This window comes from Plecotus auritus, assembly GCF_963455305.1.
Source record: "Plecotus auritus genome assembly, chromosome: 2".
NCBI lineage: Eukaryota > Metazoa > Chordata > Mammalia > Chiroptera > Vespertilionidae > Plecotus > Plecotus auritus.
In genome coordinates, this window is record NC_137771.1 from 179,655,553 (window position 1) to 179,677,993 (window position 22,441).

The following is a 22,441-nucleotide window of genomic DNA, read 5'->3' on the forward strand; positions in this document are numbered from 1 at the left end:
CTCACTTCTACTTATTCATGATAACTTTAGTCTTGCAAATAATAGATTTGAAGGCTTAAAGCCAGAACCAGAACCAGACACCTGGTTGGACATTAGGTATATGTAGCCTTTTACTTCTCCTTCCCTTAAAAAACCACACTGAGAAGAGGAAGGAGGTAGGGAGAATGCTTTGAAGGTCAAGCAGTAGTGCCTTGAAGGGTGGTGGGCTGATGGGAAGAGTATGGAAAGAGCTCACACAATAGTGCTCACTCCCCCTCTTCTTTGATACGCTGTTGCTTGTTGCGACGAGCATCCATGTCAAAGTTGAAGTCATTCCACTCATCCCGGGGTGGGAAGGAGATGGTCTGGCGGAGGGTGAAGCGCACAGCATCAATAACACGCTCACCCCGGGTCTCACTGGAGCCCACACTGACTGTAGAGGTACCACTTGGGGTCCGCAGGAGGTGGGGAGGGGAGGAGAAGTCGTGTAGCTGCCGGTGGTCCAGAATGCCTTTCCAGATTGCGTGTCGGAATTGCTCAGGGATTTTTAGACTTGCCAAATCCTGTGCAATAGGAAAGGGAATTAATTAGGGAGAATCAGGTCAAAGAGACAACTGACATTTAGTCTGTAACATTTTGTCATTCCCCGGTATTCCTCTGGTTTAACTGACCTGAATTTATTGATCTCTAAATTGGAAAATAAAATAACTCTCCCATAAACTTTGGCACTGCATGTAACTAAGCACAAAGGTACAGTCTTGAAGTGCCATCTCTGCTTGTGGATAACACTTTGATCATTTTTTACTGGTCCCAGTTCCTTCATTAGTAAAGTGGGGACAATAGTTAGATCAGAGGGCAAAAATGCCAAAACAGAAACATATGGTAAAGTACCTTCCAACTCTCAAATCTACATGGTTCTAATCACTAGAAGAAAGGTATTAATGGAATGACACCACCACTCAAATGAGGATTTGAGAAGAAAAGATTACTATCAGTTACTAAAGATTTTCTATGTGCCATCCACTGAACTAATTATTTTATATTCACGATTTCATTTAATGCTCAGATTAGTGGTAGATATTATTACACCTATTTTTAGATAGGAAAGCTGAAGGTTAGAGAAGTTGACAAACCTAAGTTTGCATAACTAAGTGAATGACTTGGGGACTCAGGACAGCTTCTGAGTCCAATGGCCCAATTGCCAAAAGGTCTCTTAGTGCTTAGATAAATTAAGGTATCAAAATGCAGAGTATGTGCCCATATTCTATGGATGGGAGTAGAAGGCATGACAAATATGGTTGATCTTAACTAAGGTGGTGGAATCTCTTACATTTATCTACAGTAGCTCTTCATTACCTTGTTTCAGTGAGGGCTAATTTTGGAAAATAATGTTATTATTTTTAAATTTTTATGGAATGACATGTTGAGTAGAAACAACATTGTTCTTGGAGTTAGAAGAACTTGACAGAGGATCTTTTGTCACTGACTGGCTCTAGACCTTCATCAAGTCACTTATTCTCTACTGGCCTCATTGGTAAAATGGAATACAATTCCTTTTTAGGTCATTGTGGAATAATGTAAATATGGATATGAAAATATTTTGCAAATTATAAACCATACTATATAAATCTTAACCATGTGTATTATTATTAATCCATCCTTGCATCTTAGAGAGAATACTTATGAAAACTCTCAAATTTAATGATACTCTTTTTCCAGGAAGGGATGCTAAATAACTTAGACTGATATTGAGAGACAAGCTGAAAAAGAAGTTTTTTTTCCAGTAATGAGATGGAAGAAGCTGAGGTGAGGATGCAGAATTAGATAGCTTCCCAATCTTTCCCAATTTGGAAATTTGCAGTATGGGTACTACATTTCCTATTCTAGGAGAAGAATATATTATAGAGAAGATGATCCATAAATAGATAAGTGAGCATAGTTCTTTATGCTTCTGTCATTCCCAATAAGTCCAAAACTCCTTATAAACTAGGCTTTATTAATCTGCATGACTCTCTGGATAGATTTTAACTCATTACGGACAGGTAAGAAAGCTGTGGCCCAGACACTGGCACAAGACCTAGCCAACACCAGTAGAGAGAGATGTACTTGTGGAGAACATCTACAGATCTTAATAGGCAAGGGAGCATCCTGACCATGTCCCAGTGGGGACAATGAGCAAGTAGAAGGTATAGCTTTAAAAATGTAGGGAAGAGACATATTCCCTATTCCATCATGTAGGATTCCCAAACAGAGCAACTCCATTGTCTTCAATGGATGGACATCATTATAGTTATCTAAAACCTCTCAGAACTAACTATGAAAGCTTTCTCTATAGTTTCACCTTCAGGGAGCAGCACCTAGAGCTGATTTATGGGGTGGAGAGGGGTGGGAATAGGGGCAGCACAGCATATACGGTTTACCACAGGGCTGGGCATTCTCATGCTTCAAGGGCATCCCTGGCATCGGTGCTCAAGGAGAGGGGAAAAAAAAAGTCCCAATTACAGAAGCAGAGGCAGAAGCAGAGGCAGAGAGGATCTTCTTCCATCAGTCCAAGGGACCTCTGGAAGCTGGTAGACAGAATAGTAAACCCCAAAAAGAGCAACATGAAAGGCAGCCAGGGTGGAAAATTAGATTGCCTAAACCAGAACAATACAAGCTCCCACGTGAGCAGCAGTTCAAGACATGGTGTAGCTTGCTCCGAAATATAAACCAAAGAATATAAAAGCCAGAGGAGAGTGATTTTGAACCCAATTGGATTAATTGTGGCCCAGAGAGGCAAAGCAATAACCACAAGTTTGCATTGCTACTAAAAAGTAGAGTTGGGATTTAAACTCATAACAAGTAATCTTTCCCCATAATCATGGATTTCTGAGTCCTATTCTGATAGAATTGAAAATGAATGAACATATGGTTTTCACTGAGAAGAGCAGCTGAATCCCTTTAAGGTACCACTTTAAGGAAAGGCAGAAAAGGCCAATTCATAGAGTTAAAGACCAGAAATTTACACCTCAGGTTCTATTCCTGATTCTGACATCAACTCATCATGGCAAATGACTATATTGTCTTCTCTCCATGCTTTAAAGTGTGAGAATAATATCACATGCTTTCTGCTATCCTCCCTAGGATCTGATACCAATTAATGAGAACATTCAAAAAGTTCTCTAAATTTGGAAATTATTCATTTCTTGAAGGTGGGAATTAGATCTCTTCTTTCCCACTCTGTACATAGTATGCAATAGACAATTGACTGATCAGACAAGCTGAGGAAGACTGATTGCTAAGCTTCCAAATGTGTAGGCTGTAGTGTAGGAATCTTTTAATAAGTTATGGATTCCATCCAAATTGAGGGTTGAAGGGTATGACAAAAACAAATTTTACAACCAGGGGGATTGTCCTACAAGGTGGTTGTCACCAGAGGGAAAAAATGAAGAAATAAAACTCAAGAGAAAAGTCTAACAGTTACTTACATCCATGGAGTAATGCTCAATCTGATAGATGGTGGTCAGCCCCTGGGTCGTGAAATAGTCCAGACATGATGAACAGCCCAACCTTGCTAAGAAACTGCAGAGGGAGGAGGGAAGAGGAAGGAGGAAACAGAAAAAGAAAGTTCACCCCAACTGCATTGGCAGATAAAGAAAAACCCAACATTTTGCCCTGGGCTGTCCTATAGAAGAGACTATGGGTAGATTAAGTGTATGTGGTCCTTGGATTTGAGACTTGGGGATGATAAGTGAGTTGAATTTTAGGTCTATAAAATTAAAATCAACTATAAGGATTCCAGCAGAGCAGGAGTTTTCAAATGGTGATTGAATTGTAAAGGGGCTCTATAATCATGCCTTAGCAGCCATTGCAGGGGGTGAAAGGAAGGAGTCCAGCGGTCAGCTTCTCAGCCCTCTTGCCTCCTGGCTCTTCACTTCAAAAAGAGCATCTCTACTTTAATTGTTTTGTAATTGAGGGTTCTGGGAATGGTTCTGAGAATGGAACCTGTCCTTAGGATTGGTTCATGACACTAAGATAAATTTATAGGCCACTATACTATGAAGCCATTAATGCTTTTTGATTTATGTTTTGGTGCTGGTCTCAGACTGATAATGCCACCAGTCTGTCACAGAACCAGATGCTGGGTGGGGTAAGTTATGCATTTTGCCATCCCTCTGACTGATGCTGCTAGTTTTATAGCACCAATCATACAGAGCTCAATGCATTATTCCAGCAGCCAAATGAAAGAATTATTCTTCACATGAAGCAGATGATGTGTCCTGGGAGTGAGATTTGGGTGCCTATTCTTGACACTGTGGGAAACAGATCTGTCAGGCTTATGCACTTCTCTCTTCATGTTATCTGAACTCCTTTGCCTGGAGTGTTCCCATTTCCCATATAGCAAAGCAGCAGAGGCCATCAGGTTCTTGAAAGTCCCTGTCATTTTAGTTAACATGAAAACTCTTTTATGTGGATGCAACTTCAAAATAATCATCCCATGGTGGCTGAGAGCTATGAGGCCTAGAGAGCAAGAAAGGGAGCAGGATAGCAAGTTTACAGCCCCGTTGGGAACCCCAGCCCTGGGCACCAATTTGAAGGCCACAACTGACAGTGTAAAAATGGGAGGGAGGAGATAGGGAGCAAGTGAAGATGGGGGGATAGGCATGATAAATTATATGCCTATAAACTCTCATTTTCACTTTCCTCCATGTTGATTAGGGTGATGTTCCTTGATTAAACACTGCTGACCACTACGTAGATCAGAGATAATGGTAGCTGAACTTCAACCATAGGGCTGCTTTCTTTCTTTCCAACTGTGCTATTAACTTTGGACAGTGTCCACCCTCCACCACCCAGAGATGTTTAGGACAGGCCCCCATACTGTGGCACATACTGTGGACTCACCTGACAAGGCTGCAATCTGTGGGGTACGGAGGTGGGGGGGTGCAGTGGGAGGTGGATGGCATGGAGAGTGGGGGAGGGAGGGTCTGGGTGGGGCTGAGTCCATTCATGTCTCCAGCCACTGGCATGTGGGTGCCCATCATAGGAACTGAACAGAAGCAGGAGGAACAGAGAGGGTTACTGCCGTCATCACGTACCAGCATCCTAATGGTCCATCTTGTCTGGTTTAATGTACCTAATCTACCAGGCTTCCTTTTTAGTCATATCTCTCACTTCATCCCTTCAAGTACCCTACATCTCATCAATCAGTATAGTCACCAAACTAAAAACTAATTACACGCCTCTTGACCTTTGTACAGTCTCTTAGGACAATCTCTTCCCACTTCTTTCTGTACTTCTAATGTTCTGTCCAATTGCTCATTGCTCCTGATGTTAATATTTCTCTTGTTGTATTTGCCTTCATGGGTTATATTTCTGTCTCCCTCATTACTCTAATCTCTTCAGACATTGAGATTAAACCTGTACCCATCTAGATCCCCATAGATACTAGCACAGTGCATGGCACAGAGCAGATGCTTAGTAAACGCAGGTTAAGTGAGCAAATTAACAAATCTATGAGTGAGAGAATGAATATTTATTTTGAGTAAGAAGATTTGTTGCAATATTTGTAGAAACCATAAACCTAATAAGAAGGAATGCAATTAAAAATTCTAGCTTTCTTATGGTCCATTTCAGGATTGTATCCATATATTGATTTTTTTTACTAAACCATAAACTGTAAGCATTCATTATAAAGAAGAACAGCTTAATATAAATAATATTCATGAAAAAATTTGTATTCAGAAAAAAAGAGCAAAACAACATATATACAAAAAGATGAATGTAATTTTCTTCTACTTTAATGAATAGTAGTAGGCCAAAGGGAAAAGACTTCTGCCACTAACTAGCCATCTAAAGAGCACAGGACTATCATGTCTCATTAGTTTCCCCTCTGACTTTCCTGCTGACAGCAAAGGAAAATTGTCAAGTATAAGTAAAAGTCTGTTACATAAATGTGAATGATCATATCATTACTACTCTCTTGTTATCCAAAGAAAAACTTGAGGACTCTAAGATGTCATAAGAAAGAAAAAACAAAAAAAGTGAATGAGTACTTTTCTTTTTATTTTCAAGGGGTCAGGTTGAGTCTTAGGTTGCATTTATCCCTAGTGAGAGAGAAGCCTGGCTCTAACGTCTTTGTTGCTATATCAGGCAATCACATCACACACATCTTCATCTCATTAAATTCTGAATATGTGCCATAAGACCACTGAGAGTCCCAATTCTACTCTTAACTTCATTAAGAAAACCCAGTCTCTTCAAGGAAAAACTGAAAATACAAGTCTAAAAGTGTAGTAAAAATGATGAAGGATTTTGTTAAGACAATTTGAGGCACTGTTTTATGAGGGCATTACAGGATACATGTACAGTATTCAGGCTCCTGCATCCCTGAAGATATTAAACATCCTTCTGCATTTTTACCATATTTTTTTTTATCAAGTTTGGGTATCCACTTTGCTAGATTTAGTTCTAGTGGACAAGATAATTATATTTACACACAAAGTTATATAGCAATCATCCACTCGAAGGCCCAAATCTCATTGTTCTTTACAGTTATACTTAGCTGTTACAAGGGATCTGTGTGTAAATCAGTGAAAGAGAAACTCCTTTCCCTATGTCAGTCATTAATGATTGTGAATGGAATGGAGTAGACAAGTTGAGAAGGCCAAGATTGCAGGGCACAGAATCATAGAATGTGAAATGTGCAGAGCTATGATTTTATGAATGGAAAGCTGAGCATTAGAGCAGAGAAGTATCCTTTCCAAGTTACATAGCCAATATTGCAATAGAGTCCAGACTATAATTTATTTCTCTAGATATTAAGTCCACCACACCATGCTACTTCCCACATGTTAGATGTATTTTCCTTTGACTATCTCAAAGAATGTAGGAAGTGAGTCTTCATCCATGTTGACAGGAGTAGCCTGTCCTTTTCACAGAGATCCTTATCCCTACTAAACAAATAGCCTTCTTTATTTCTACCAATATACTTTGTAATGAAACACATACCTCAAAAGTGAGAAACTGTTTATGATGAGAAATTCAAGCCACTCAACTTGGAACTGTTCTGTCCCACTGTGCCTCTCACTTAGCTTAAAAGCAAATCTTTCCTGCATCCCAGAGCAGAATCTTCCTCTAAAACTAGCCCTGAGTTCTTTAGCTGTGGCTAAAGGGAGATGCTCTTACTGTTAGCTCCCATGCCATCTGGAATGGTGGTGGGAGTGAGGGCGTTGCGCTGCTGAGGGTTGATAAGCTGGCTCACAGAAGGCAGCTTGTTCATGCTGTTCATTTTGTTCAGAGGTGGGGAGCTGTTACCGTATGAAGACTGAGACTGCATCGAGGTCCTGGGAACACAAACATTGGAATGATGGTGAGCACGGGACACTAAAGAGTGGGGACTGGTCATTTCCAACAAGTCTCAAATTAAATCATGGCCTTAAACTATACAGTTGCAAAATGATTCCTCCAGGATCAATGACAAGAAGTTATCTCCTGACTAGGGAGGGATCACAATGCTATCATGAAATCATATTCTTTCTGAATGTGTAGAGTACAAAGTGAATATCTCCTTTGTGAGAGGGAGAACAATTGAACCCTCCTTTGTTCCTTTACAATTTTTTTCTATCCTTTTGCACTCTCCTGCCTGTCAACTAAAACAAGTTTGGAAATCAATAAGGAAAAAGAACTGAATGAAGACTCAAAGGCTTATGAAAGATATGGAGATGCCAAGCTCAAATGGCAGTGGGAACATTTCATTTGTAGTTTCCTGGGCCATTGGGGATATGCAGAAGATAACTACACAGCCAATCAAACAAGCCTTTAGCAGCAGACAATCCTTCCATGCAGAAGCCTCAACATGGAAACATGCTTTGTCAGCCTAGATGTTCATGGACCATAAAATAACCATTTGGAATGCCAATAGCTTCTGCATGCAGGAGAACCCTGGAGGTCAAACAAATGTTTTATTGACTTTCCACAAGTCTCCTGGGAGACAAAGAAAAAAAGTTTTCCATTCAGTGTAACTTCAACTGGGAATTTACTAGAATTGGTTTGCCATATTCTAATATACTACATTTGATATTACTGACACAACTGTCATTCCTGACTTTTTCTTTGAATATAGAACTAGTGATATCTACTAGAATCAGGGTAGGATACGAAGTTAAAAAAATGAAAGTTTAATTCTTCTTCGAGCATATATTAGGAAGCTCTAGGTCCCTGAGCAAGCCTCTAAGCATCCCTGCCTTTGTTTCCTCACAGGAAAACAATATAAATGAAATACATATACGCTTACTACAGGAATTAGATGTTAGAGGTAGGAGGACTAATAAGAGGTGGTTGCTTCTTTGAGAAGCTCATGGAATAGTGGATATATGGTGATAATAATCCAACTTACCTTGTAGGGATGTAGTGAGAACTGGAAAAGATAAAATGAAGAACTTTATAGACCATGTGGTATCAACAGTGAGTAATTATTGGATTATAGGATGAAGATTGGACTTTGAGCATGTTTCTAACCTCTGATGGGAAAAATTCCCCTTTCAGACTTTTCAACAAAATGTATTATTGTGTTAGTGTTTGTCTCTTCCCTGCTGCAGCCATAGTGATATTAGAGGAAAGAGAAAGCATTTTTCTTTCAGTTTTATTTGAATATATACATGTGTATGTATGTGTGTATACATATACACACAACTATATATAATACAAATTTTGAAGGTTCTATAAATAAGCCCAGTTTTCAAATAAACATGGTATAATAATGTTTGAAAACATAATAAAAAGTGGTTCTAGTATTGGAGTGCTACAGTAGCACACTTGGTCTTTGCAGCTGCCACACTGCTCTCCAAAATTACACAAAATAGGAATGGCTCCATTCCATAGCACTGAGGAGCCACAGCTAGGGTAATTCAGACAATATGCTATATACACATTTGCATATATATGAATGACAATTATTATACAATTAACAATTCAGCTCCACATTACCATCACTGCCTTTAAGGTAGGAGAACATTGATTTTTCTCTATAGCCCTTCTCAAGAACATAGATAGATCCATGTTGTATAAATAGGTGTTTATATAATAAGCTCTCCCAATTGTAAGATACTTCAGGTTACCAAGCTCTCCTTTATCCATTTTCTGAAATATTCTCATCTCTCTGTAGAGGAGGACATGGTATGGCAGGGTAGGAATGGGCAGGGTAGGAATGGATAAACATAAATCTCTAAGAAAAAATGTACCTAGTTATAAATTGTCCAATGATGAGTAGAGAGATCTCCTGGATCCTAGTCCAAGAGCTTGTTGTTTGTTTGTTTGTTTTTTTATTCTATGGCACCTTCCCAGAAATAAGATAGTGGTGTGCAATAAGTTAAAGAATCAAGAAATTGGTGAAGTCATAAGAGAAATGTGGGAAACTGAGTTAGCATAGGGAACAAGAGATGTACTAAAGGGTGCTCCCCAGCTATCATCAAATTGACTCTACCCGGTGTAAGAGCCAGTGCATTTAGAGATACTTAGGAACATCTGTAAGTCCATATCCAAGTGCAGGAAATCATAGGCAAAGTGGCCAAGAGATGTTTTTCCAGATGCTTCTTCTTCTAGCTTTGCCCACAACCAATTACCCAACATGCCTGTTTGCTAGACTCCACAGGCAGGTTGGTCCTGTGTGACCTAAACAGACCTCTAGTTATCTCTCCCATTCCCCCAAACCAGTCAAATGTACAATAAGAGCTGATGGAAGCAATACTTGACCATTAATGTCCACCATTAGGAAAATAAAAATATATTTAAAAGCTTTGCATTTTCTCTGGAACCTCAGTTATAGTAAATGGCTTCTTCCAAATCCCATTACAGTTCTCTTTTCCCTTTGTGGTCTTTGTTTTTGACCATTTTATTAATTCATTTGTTATAAACTGCCTAAACTATATTTGAGGAAGGTTGGTCAGAAACCATAGGTGAACATCACCCTCTAGATCTGACACAAATTAATTGAATTTATTTCACAAGTCTGTAAAGTCTCATTTTCTTAATCTGTAGAAAAACTATTATACTCATTTTAGAAGAGTTGCTGTGAAGATTACATTATATATGAGCCCTGGACATTGTCCTATAATTTGTAGGTGTTCAAAATACATTGGTTACTTTTACTCTTCCCCTCAAGCTCCAAATGTTTAATACTCTAGTGTTTGGTTAAGGAGATAAGAGGTATAAGTTTAAGATTTAATAGGAGTAAGTGAAAAGGTTCTTAATTGAGCAAATCTAGAAATTAGGGTGAGTGGATGAATGGAAGTAAGGGAGTCTGAAAAGGTCAGAAATTCTGAATGCCTCTCTCTTAATGCAGAAGTGAGTATTAAATCCACAAGGCAAAAAGTCAGGATAATCTGTTTAATATTAAGTTTGCAATGTCTGATATACAAAGAATATTCTGATAATCTCTATGTGCTGTGGAAAGCAAATAAGTCTGAATAAATTTGTGGTGAATTTAAAGCCCTTGAAGAACAACCTTTCTTAAAATTTTTTTTTCTTTACAAATATAATGTCACAACCCTTAAGTAGACAATCCCAAAGACCTGATGTGAATCTGAAGAGATAAAAAAAAAAAAAAAAAAAAAAAAAAGTAGCGAAGGATAACAGGACCTGTGGCATTATGGTTTTCTTACCCTTCCCTAACACAAAACACAAAATCAAAACAAAACAAAACAAAGCAAAAAAAAAAAAAAAAAAGGACGAACATAGCTCTTTTCAGAAAAATAACAAGGTGTAAGCCTCAGGCTTTTTTTCCCCAGAGGTATACTAGATTTTTCTAGGAATCCAATATAACAGCAATATAAGAATACATGTTTCATGTATTTCTATATTTCTAGTGTTGTGGAGAAATCCTGGTAAAGTCAAGTCCCAGTTCTTAATTCTAACAACTTGGGCTTCTGTAAACATTGTTAGTAAAATTCAGTATCTCAGAGTGACATTTAGATCATCCAGGATTAGAAAAAACATTTCCTGATTCCAAGTCTAGTGACTATCTAGGTGGTAGAGAGTCAGAATTCTTTGGAAGGCACAACTTCGTCATCTTCACCACCTTACTGGAGATGCCTAGAATTCCACCAAAAGACTTTGCCTCAAATCTTCCATTGCCAATTAAAAAGCAACTTGTTAGTATAATCTGGTGATACCTCAGAATAAACCTATTTCACCAAACCTATTTCTGGAGTACAAATCTGAGAGGGTGCAGGGGTATTGAGAAGTAGAGAAAAACACCCCTGGTATGAGGAAGGTCATAGAAAGCAAGATATGAACCATCAGGAAATAATTGCTTCTCCTCTAAATTTTTCTCAGTCTGCTCTGCTTGTAATTTCTCTCTAGCTAGGTAATCTTCTAAATACAAAGGGTAGCATTTAATCTCTAGACGGATCAACCAAAATTGTAAAATATTTTCCATCAGTTCAAATATGTGCATTTATATACAGGTAACTATAAACACATCAAAAACTTACATAAAAATAGAGTGAAAGAAAAAGGCTTCAGAAGAAAAAATAAATATTAACGAACTAAACATATTAATTAATCCTTGATGGGATTTGTAAATCAAAATTATTAGATTAAAAACACTTTACAGATGTAACAAGATCATTGAATTTTACTAATATACTTGTATCTCAAACATAAATGTTTTTTAAGTATTTTTTAACTACTAAATTGATTATTTTTATTTAGAACAATTGTTTTTGAAGCTTTTAAAAATAAACATGCAAAGATGGGGATATATTGTTATTTCTTTAAAAAAGCATTGGACAATAAATTCAACTAAAAGTTCTGAATGAATATTTACTAATGCCTCTGTCACAGAAGTTAAATTATTTACTAATTTTGGATTTGACTTAAATTCCTTTTAGTAAATTTAGCAACTTAATTTTGGATTTGACTTAAATTCCTTTTAGTAAATTTAGCAACTTAATATGTAACTCAAGGCTTGTTCAGAGATGTGAACAAATGATACTGTAGTGCATGATTCCTTATGATGAAATTAAATATGCAGTACTAAGGTATATCTTCAAGTTAGTGTTGGCATTGCAATTTATTTTTAGCATTGATAACCTTGATACAGAATATCTTAAATAAAAACAGGGAATACTGACAGTGTAAGAAGAACCAACGTAACTCTCTTATTATTCTTTTTATTTAGACTTACACTTGGTAGTACTTCAAGCACTTAAATAAAAATAAAAAATATTTATAAGGAATTTTTTAAAAAGCAAGAGAGACAGAAAAGAAAAAAGAAACTGCAAGGTAAACCAAGATGCAAAAGTTTATTGAAAATTAAAATCACACATCCATAAAGCAACAGCCTCAATAACAAGAAATCTCTTTTATGGTGACACAGAATTAAGAGCTGGTGATCTGGTGTGGGGAGATGAGGAAGAAAGAAGCTTCCTAAAGTCTTAATACTATTTTTTTAAAAATGTTTTTAAACTGGAAAGAAATAGATTCTCTAAACTCTTTGAAAAAAAAAAAAGGAAGCCATCAGTTCTATCTTTAATTTTTAGGCCAAGAGTGTTTGTTTCAAATGCATCCGCTTGAACATCACATAAACAAAACATAAGGCTCCTGGACAATGGAGTTTGAGCAGTATCAGCAATATGGGTAGTGTTACAGTAGGATAGAGGGATAGGAATGCCAATCAAACATAATAATCATAGTTTTGGTGAGAGCACTTTGAACTCCATTTTGGGCATTAAAGAATGATATATAACTGCCTAGAACAATATTACTGGGGCAGTTTTACCCTTCTCTTAAAATAACAGAATAGGTTTACCTGCCTTGGTGTCTAAACAACAGTTTCTTGGGGGTAAGCCTCCAGGGTTCCCATGAGTAAGGAAGACTATCATAGGTACTGGCATATGGTAGCAAGGGTGGGATTTGACACAGCATTAATGAACTTCCACCTATATATGAGGGGAGGATACTAATAATGCAAGTTCTCAAAAAGAATGAAAGAACATCCCCCACACTGGCTACGTATGATAATTATCACCTCACTGCCCAGCAGTACACTTTACACCTTAGTTTACTATTTTTAATATTACTGCATGACTAGCATTTAAAGGGCCTGAAGGAGTCTCTCAGTCACGTACAAGTTACTTAGGCACAGACAATAACAACGTTTTTCTCCTTTTCTTAAAAAGACATCTTAAGTTTGAGACCTGCTCAAAAGCTTCTTTATGAGTTTTAGAAACACAACAGAAGGTAACAGAAAAGGGTTCAATAAACATCTTAATGCCCTTTCCCATCCTGAGCTCCTCCCTCCCAAGAAACAACACAAAAGCTCACAAACACGTGTTCCTGACTGATCAACGCTAGATCTAAGGATACAGAATCTGCAGAAAATGTCCTTTCTTGTAAAGTTTTGAGTCCCTTCAAAGATTTTCTCACTAGTGGCTGTGTGCCTTTGAATAGTTGTGTCTCTGAGCCAGTGTCTCCAAGTCCTGCTTACAAGGGCTGGATACACACACAAACACACACAGAAACACAACAAAGACACACTCAAAATACAAAGAAGGGGCTCTAAGGGTACACTGATCGGTTTGGGGGGTTGGAATGTCTAAAGAAGACGTCAGATTGTTTTGGAGTTTCTTTCCGGGGCTCCACAAGCTCATTCCTGAAGCAGGCTGAAAGGAGACTGCAGAGAGGAACCAGAGAAAACAAAAGATGAAAGCTTAGGACTTCATATATTCAAATCAACTGAATACAGAAACACATCCTCCTACGTTCATGATCATAGTATAGATAGAACAGAATGCCTGTAAAGCTCTTTTTTCACCTTCCTCTTTACTCACTTTTAAAATTACTCAGAGATGACTTCTCAAGATTTTTATGAAGAAGAAATTAGATAATGTGGTGGTAATTAACAAGAAGGATCTAAATCATCTATAATATTTTTTTAAAAATTGCATTTTCCTGGATCCCTTCAGAGACCAGGCATATATATTTTTAACAAACTCCACAAGTGATTCAGGTGAGAACTACTGAGATCAGGGAGGTCAAGGTGCTTAGCACAGTGCTTGGCATATTGCACTTGATTAATTGAAAAAGGGAATTCAGAGACAAAAATTAATCTTTTGAAAAATGTCATCTACCCAATTAAAATACCTCATTACTGTTCCCATCTAGCCTAACTATGAAGTATTAAGAAATATGATCTTATCAGTCTAGGGGCTGCGTCATCATGCATTTGTAAAGGCCTCTTAATGAGCATTTATTTGTATGTGCCCAGATTGAGATGGATAAATATCTTAATCCTCCAGTCACAAACTTGGCCTATAAATGCACATGTCAAATATATGAAAGCAACTTTTGCATAATTAAGTCATCAATTATGCCATAAAGATGCCAGGAACAAATCCCTTTATTTTGCTAAAAATTGTGCAATCCGTGGTATATTTGGAAATTGTTTTCCAACTGGCTTTTAAGTCATATTTGGTTACTCCTTGCAAAGGAACAAAGGCATTTTTACTTGGTTAGGTCTAGGATTCAGTAAAGCTGTATCACCAGCAAAAACGGGGATCATCTTAAAAAATATGCCAGAACAACAATGAATAAGGAAGTAATATACTGCCAACTAAAGAAGTATAGCTTTGACTGTTTGCCTGTATCTTACATTTGGGGCTTCTCATGGAGCAAAGCTTAAATGAGACAACATGCAGAAATCATGTTTTAGCTATGATAAGGGTGAGTGGACCACAGAGGTTCAGACTTTGAGACCTAGAATTGAGATAATTTCTGTGGTGAGATGTGAGAGCTTAGAAAAGTGATCTAATAGATCTGAATTTAATTAATCTGAGGTGTTTTTCTTCATTACCAATTCAGAGCTAATGAATCTCTGCTCTAACAACTTCCTAACATAGCGGCAAAGTTCAAAAAGGAAAACTGTGTTAACTGTAAAAAACATGTGCAGTTCTATGACCTACAAGGTTGAACCACATGGAATTACCAATATTCATCTGTTTTTTAATCTAAGAAACTGGCAATTTCAAACAAATATTCTGGAAATTTGGATGATTTCTAAATCAAACTTAGAAATATGATATTTATCACCTCTAGCATTGAGATTTGTATCCTCTGCTTTCTCCTACATTGATGATCCTAAAAATATTGCTTGCTTCATCCTCAGGTATGTGAATCTGAGAAACATTATTAAAGAAAATCAGAGCCAAATGAGCTCTAAGTGATAGGATTTTAAACTGAAACCACAAGGATAAGTTCCAAATGACTGATACAGAGACAGAAAAATGGAAATAGATGCTTGCTTTTGTCTTTTTATTATAATTTTCTTAACTAATGAAGCAGTCCAGAACATTGCAGAAAGCTGTATCTTCCAAATATGATTCTCATCTTAAATTTATTATGATCTGGCTATAAAATCATAGGTGTAGTTCATTGGGCCTCAGTTTCCCAAGCTGCGATATGAAGGTATTAGAACTATGGTTTTGAAGATCATGCTCTGCTCTAATATTCTCTGACTTGTATCTAATGAGCTACAATCATCAAGTGATCATAAAGGAAAAGAATACACTAAGTGCTCCTCAGGAGATTACATATTTCTATTAAAATGAATTCATTCTGTAGAAACTCAAAAATAATTTTCCCTGGGAAATAAAGAGTTAGGCTAAGTAAAATTTTAACAGTGATGTTGGCCCGGTATCAGAATGGAAGCCATGGAGAATAAACTACAGAAAAAAAAATGGAAAAAAATAGTATTGGTCTAAAATACACACCCAAAAAGATTGCTATAAATGTCTTAAGTGGTTTCTGTAGAGCAAACCTAAGAGGTTAATCTCCCTTGAAAATATAAAGTTAAGGCGTCTAGTTCAAAAATTTGTCCTCTCACTAGATTCTGGCATCTATAAACATAACCCCATGTTTATTTCAATGTGAGCAAATCAACCAAAATCATATTTATTTATAAATGGTAAAAAAAAACCTACTTATACCTGTAACGATTTGATTCACAAAAACTCAGTTTAAATTTATCCTTCATAAAGCCTATGATCATGAAAGTAATTGGGAAGGAATGTTTGAAAAAGGGAAACCATGCACAAATGAAAATCAAGCAGAGAGAAAACACATAGTGAGCATCTAATAGAAGTAATTAAATTTAAAATGTGTTATTGCCACCTTGTAGAAAGTATATTTCCTTCCCACTAATTTTTTCTCTACTATAAAGAAAACACAAAATTGATTCCTTACCAGGATAAAGTTGGTATTATGTTTTTGGAAAGAAAATCACAGGCTATTGAAGGCATTTCCAAGCTGATTTGTTATTTTCAAATGATTGCCAGAAAAATAGATTTCCATTTTTCTTTGTCTAGTTATTCATGCTCTTTCTGGCAGATTTGCATGAAAATAAAAGAGCTGAAAAAAACTCAGCCGAAGAGTACAGCGACTGGAGAATTTATATAGATGCATATCAATAATTGGAAAGTATATATATATATATATATATATATATATATATATATATATATACCGTATAATGCAACTTAGACAAAATTAGACCAAATGTCTATATTTTGCAAAGATTTCATTTTGCAGTTTGTTAGATTTTCATGCACAAGTTATCATATCTAAAGTTAGTTCTTACAAGACTGAGAGATAACAACTCAAATACATGCAATGATACTGTAAATGGACACCCCAGGTAATTATGAGTCTACTTGTTCTCACTATGTATCTGTGGCCACACATGCAAAAAGTGACTATGTGTCTCTAAAATCTTCTGGGCTTTTAAAATAATACAACTTTAAGATACATTTTTTTCTTTGATGAAATAGATTGTTTTATGAAATAGGAATTGGGAAATAATTTCCCTTTAAACCAATGCCAACCAGTCAGACAATAAGCACGGGATAACTGATCATATGGGGGACACCAGTCAATGTATTCTCATATACAAACACAAATAGCAACTGTCCTGGACTGACCGAGGTAGATCCTCCTGGCTTATTAAGTCTCTAAAACTATTATACCAAATGATTCCCCTTATTGTATGATCTAGAGAAGATGTTTAAAATTGTTCTGATTTACATGATGCTGAGAATAAATATCCAGAGCTTTCTTAAAATTCAAAAGGTGTTCTGGTTATGAATTTATCACGACATTATAAAGCTATGAGGAGGCAGAAACTCCATCTTTCTCATGTCCATTCTTTTTTTTTAAATATATTTTATTGATTTTTTACAGAGAGGAAGGGAGAGGGATAGAGAGTCAGAAACATCGATGAGAGAGAAACATCGATCAGCTGCCTCTTGCACACCTCCTACTGGGGATGTGCCCGCAACCAAGGTACATGCCCTTGACCGGAATCGAACCCGGGACCCTTCAGTCCACAGGCCAACGCTCTATCCACTGAGCCAAACCGGTTAGGGCTCTCATGTCCATTCTTAATGCTTTAATGCAACAGATCTTCGCTGATAGTTTGCTATGTGAATCAAGTCAACTATTCCAGTCTTAGCTGATAATGGGGTTGCATTATTTTGAGTCTGGATGGGTGTGCCTAACCTTCTGGGACAAAATAAATCTCTGATAAAGGCTGCAGTTTTGTTAGATACTGAAATGTTACCTTAAAAGTCACTTTAAAATTTCATAAAACCTTTTAATACCTCTCTACTTTAGAATACACATTTAGCTTTAAAATATTCCTATTAAAAACTCTGAGCCTCAAGAAGAAAGAGGCACTCACTTATCTAGAACAAGTCCTGCAAAACACAGTGAATGGGCCAAATCTGGTCCACAGGTAAAGAATGTTTTTTACATTTTTAAAAGGTGGAAAAATTCAAAGAAGAATAATAATGATGTGAAAATTACATGAATTTCAAGTTTCAGTGGCCCTAAAATAAAGTTTTCTTGTAACAGCTTCTCACTTGTTTTCATATTGGCTGTTGTGGCTTACTACAAGGACAGAACTGGGTAGCTGCAGGAGACCATATGGACCAGAGAGCCTACAGTATTTACTATTGGTGCATTATAGAAAAGAAATTGCCACTTCTGAGCTAGATGGTCAGATCTCTTAAGCCACACATTTAATAGGTATCAATTTGGCCTGACAATTCTCTTCCTGTTAACTAGAGAAAAGAGAATCATAGAGCAACTAGGTCAGCATGATATGCTACTGTGTCATTCTGTGGATATTTTCACTGAGCCAAACATATCCAGAGTGAACTGGAGGTGATTTGGGAGAGTTTCTTAATACCATGATATGACATGGGGAAGGCTCTTATTCCCTCTAGGTTTGTAAGGGATGTTACAGGTCTGTTTCTTTCATCCCTGTTGAATGATTTTATAAGAACTTACATATATTAACATATATCCTAAAGAATCTATTGGATTGGTGATGGGAATTTTGTCTGCAACTTTGTATTCTAATTCTCCTTTGGAATACTCCGTGTCCTCAAGAAACCCCGTGATTAGCCTTTCCACTCAGCCTTATTTAAAACCTTTAAATTATGATTCACAAAACTCTCAAGCTACAAGTAAATGGTGAGCTCCTTCCAGGCAAAAAGGTTCTTAAACATTCAAGAGCCTAAAGTCCTTTAAAGAAAGAGCACATCTTTCTATACTTCCACTGCCAACCCCAGGCCCCACAGCCAACGAGGCTTAGAGGATGCCTCCTGCCTATGAGAGAAGCAGTCCAACATCCTCAACTGCAATTATGTTGATTAAAAAGAATAACAAACCTTTCTGATTCTACTTTCCATAGCTATCTCTCTATAGTTAGCTAATAATATATCAGAAAAAATATTATATATTTTTCATGTACATTTCTACTGTAGAAGATAATAATCTTTGGCAAGATTATTTTGGCTTCATTTTTTTTTTTTTTGCCTGAAGAGTATAGTCAAATGTTTGAATTACTCAAATGGGCAAAAATGTATACATTTTACATATATCTACAGAAATTCTGGCAACACTTCCAGTACAGACATGTGATTATTCTTAACCATAGAGGGCTAAGTATAAGCAAAGTCCTGATTCACCAACTTCCCTTCCTTTTATAAGAGCTGTTCTATTCTTGTTAGTCATAAAACAATTATCATCATCAAAGTTCCAAGAGTCAAGGTAAAAGTTAATATATATTATATGTATATATGGATCCAAAATCTGGCCCAATTTATGCAAAAATATATTGCTAGAAGGTAACCTAGAACAGGGACACTAAAACATGGCAATATGGTGCGACTTTGTTCTTCTGCATGCAGACATTTCCCTAAGGAACATGCACTGGGTTTCAGAATTCTTCCTAAAACAGCACTCAAGGAAGCCACTTACGGTAAAACCTATGTGCTATCCCTACTCTATGGTGGTTTTCCCAAATGTGGGTGCATCCCAGGAGAGGTACAAGATGACTCATTGGGGTGAGGGAAGATTGTATGTTTATAAATATACACATTATTGCTCAAATTTTGTGCATAGTCAAAATTCTTATATTGACAGATATGTTTGGATAGGGATAGAGAGAAGAGAACTAACTCTGTTAGTATGAGTCTCTTTGTAATTCAATTGAAATAATTTGAATTCAATTTCAGAATATAGGTGGAACTTCTCAAAGGGAAGGTTATAATAAGAAGTATTAGAAGGTTGTTGAAACTACTACCACACACTAGCTCATTTAATCCTATCATGTCCTGCTGTCTCACAACCTCATCTTCTACATCACCCACTGATCATGTTCATGTGATAGTCACTCTCATTAATGCTTTCTAAAATGACACATGGACACACTCACTGTTTTTGAAGTAAATGCTGGTGCTGCTGCTGCTGCTGCTGCCTGTATGTTTCAATCGTGTGCTGGGGAAGGTACTGCATGAGTTCCAGGGATTCCTTGATTTTCAGCAGCATTTCATATGTCTCACGGCCCCTCACCTAGGTGAACAAGAAGGAGAAAAGGAAAAATGAAGAACTCTAGAACCACTGGGACTGTCAATCCCCATTTTTCATGGAGTCTATGTTGATGATTTTTCCTACTTGCAAACATTTATAACATGAAAATCAATACTCCTCAGCACTTAGTGGTTAATTGCAGCCATAAGCAGAGTGACAAAAAACTTTAACTGTCCATGCATGTTCCAGCTGCCTCTTGGTTTCAGTGCTCATGCTGTGAACAACTGTCCTTTCTGGGGTCTATTTAATGCCACACTTTTCCACATTTTTTTTTTTTTGTGTGTGTGTGGTGAATTTGCTGTTTAAAGAAGTCCCTGAGTATAGTGCTAAAGTACTGTCTAGTGCTTCAAGTACTAGTATCAGAAGGCTGTAATGTCAAAATACAGGTTCGATAAGTTTTGTTTCGGCATGATTATAGTGATATTGGCTGTGAATTCAATGTTAATGAGTCAACAGTATATATTAAATAAGGTACCTTTAAACAGAAACATGCAAAAAACAGGTTTACATATTGATCAGTTGCTAAAAGTGCTGTGACCAGAGGCTCATGAAAACCTGACCCTGTATTTCCCCTGGGAGCAAAGGTTCCTTCACAACTGAAATTTCATTTAAAAAGAGCTTTTCAAGTGATTCCTATGTCAGCAGCTAAAAACATACTAGGTTTTTTGGTTTACAGTTGACCCTTGAACAATACGGGTTTGAACTGTGTGAGTCATCTGCTTATACACAGATTTTTTTTTTCAATAAATATACAGTCAGTCCTCTATATCCCTAGGTTTCATATCCAGGGGTTCAACCAACCTCTAATGGAAAGGAATATTTTTGACCTGTGGTTGGGAAACCCTGGATGTGGAAGGCAGATTCTATGCATTGCCATTTTACATAAGAGACTTGAGAATCTGTGGATTTTGGTATCCTCAGTTGAGAGGAGGGATGACTATATTTAGTATATCAGGATAATGTTTAACTTAAAGTTCACACGTCAGATTCTATAGGTAGCCTGAGAAACACGACACAGAATCTTAGCTAACTCACTGTCTGATTGTTATACCAGTAAGAAGTCGATTTCCCTGATGGTCAGGGCCCAAAGAAGGTAGGGAACAGGTATGGCACACCCAAACCTGTTGAGTTGCTTTTACTTCCATCCCAGGGTGGCAGCTCCCAGTCAAACCTGGCCTTGTTTACCTTTGTCTCATGTCATTTTAGATGGCATCAAGGGCTATACCTGTTACCAAAACTTTGTTGCCACTCTAGCTGGCAAAGACCTAAGGGAATAAGATTTCAACAAAAGGCAACCATAGACTAAAATAGGGCACCTTAGGCATATTGAAAGGACTAATGGTTACTTGTAGGAATGAACAATGCTCTTAGACAGTGATTGGACTGAATCTTCTGGCCATTCACAAATAACCGAGGATTCTGCCTTGCTTGGCTTTCTTTATAGTACTCGCTAAAAGAAATCACAGTCAATTCTCTATGAATGTTGCCTGATAGATTTTGTGAACTCCTTCTGATGAAATTCGAGTGCTAAATTGGTTCAGTCCTACTGTCTAGGATAATATTGTCATCTATAATAATAAAAGGGTAATATGCTAATTTGACCAGATGTCCTTCCAAAGGTCGTTCTGGACAAAGCCAAGGCCGGAGGGAAGCCTGGGTCCCGGGTGCCTGCTGGCAGCCAGAACAAAGCCCAGGTCCTGGGTACCTGTGGGCGGCCAGAGGGAAATTATACACACACACACACACACACACACACACACACATATATATATATAATTTCTTTGTTTTATCTCACTTGTCCCCATTACCCCTTTCTCATTGTGACAGATAATCAGAATATCTGCACAACATGCAAAAACATATTCAAAGAAGGTGAAAATGAAGTAATCATGAATACCCAAGGGAGACTAGACTCACTGGTAGGTATAACAGTTCATCATCAGGGGATCTTCGTTTCTTGATGGATGTCATCTGGATGCCATGTGTGTTCTGACGAAAAGCTAGTGAAAAAGAAAAGCAAGCTTCATCCAGGGGACATTTCTGGAGCAACAACACATTTACTAAATAGACAATAGCACCAGCAACACGTGTGAGATTAGAGTTTCTAGTTCTAAACATCCACTTAATTGTGATGATTGTTTTTGCATTAAGTGCAAACCTAACAATAATGAGGTGGGGCTAAGTGTGGCAGAACAAGTGAAAGGCAGGGTTTTAGGAAGCTGGGAAATAGCCTGTGGCTGAAGTCGTGCTGCAAGAATCCCTGTCTTACTGGTCTGTGTCTGAATAGCTGTTAAAGAAAGGAAGGTAAATTGGTTTTGTGTTTTATTTATCAGGTCATTGATCTTCCAAGGTGGTAAATGCATATTGTAGTGTTTGTCTTGCCAATGTCTTCAGCCTGTGTGCTCATCCCTCCCATGTTCATACATACATCACATAACTTCCGACGAGCAGTCTCATTTTCAAGGACCTTAGTTTTCTCTTCAGTAAAATGAGCAAACTAAGCTCATAAATGCCTCTGGTTTCCAAAATTAGAAACTACATTCAGGATTCA

General features: G+C 37.2%; 1 protein-coding gene across 9 annotated transcripts in view; it reads right to left on the reverse strand.

Moving 5' to 3' along the window:
* Positions 1-245: 245 nt before the first annotated feature.
* TP63 (tumor protein p63) overlaps positions 246-22,441 on the reverse strand; it is a gene marked incomplete at both ends in the record, with an annotated part of 214,334 nt that continues 192,138 nt past the window's right edge. For 5 of the 9 annotated variants that reach the window (XM_080654858.1, XM_080654857.1, XM_080654859.1 and 2 more), the window contains 6 exons: positions 246-542; positions 3,447-3,540; positions 4,864-5,008; positions 7,147-7,304; positions 19,736-19,872; positions 21,808-21,890. In XM_080654858.1, coding sequence (XP_080510984.1) covers positions 246-542; positions 3,447-3,540; positions 4,864-5,008; positions 7,147-7,304; positions 19,736-19,872; positions 21,808-21,890 — 914 coding nt within the window. Of the gene's footprint in view, positions 543-3,446; positions 3,541-4,863; positions 5,009-7,146; positions 7,305-13,518; positions 13,634-19,735; positions 19,873-21,807; positions 21,891-22,441 lie in introns of those variants that run through there. The other 4 variants (XM_080654863.1, XM_080654862.1, XM_080654865.1 and 1 more) reach the window with 1 other exon arrangement.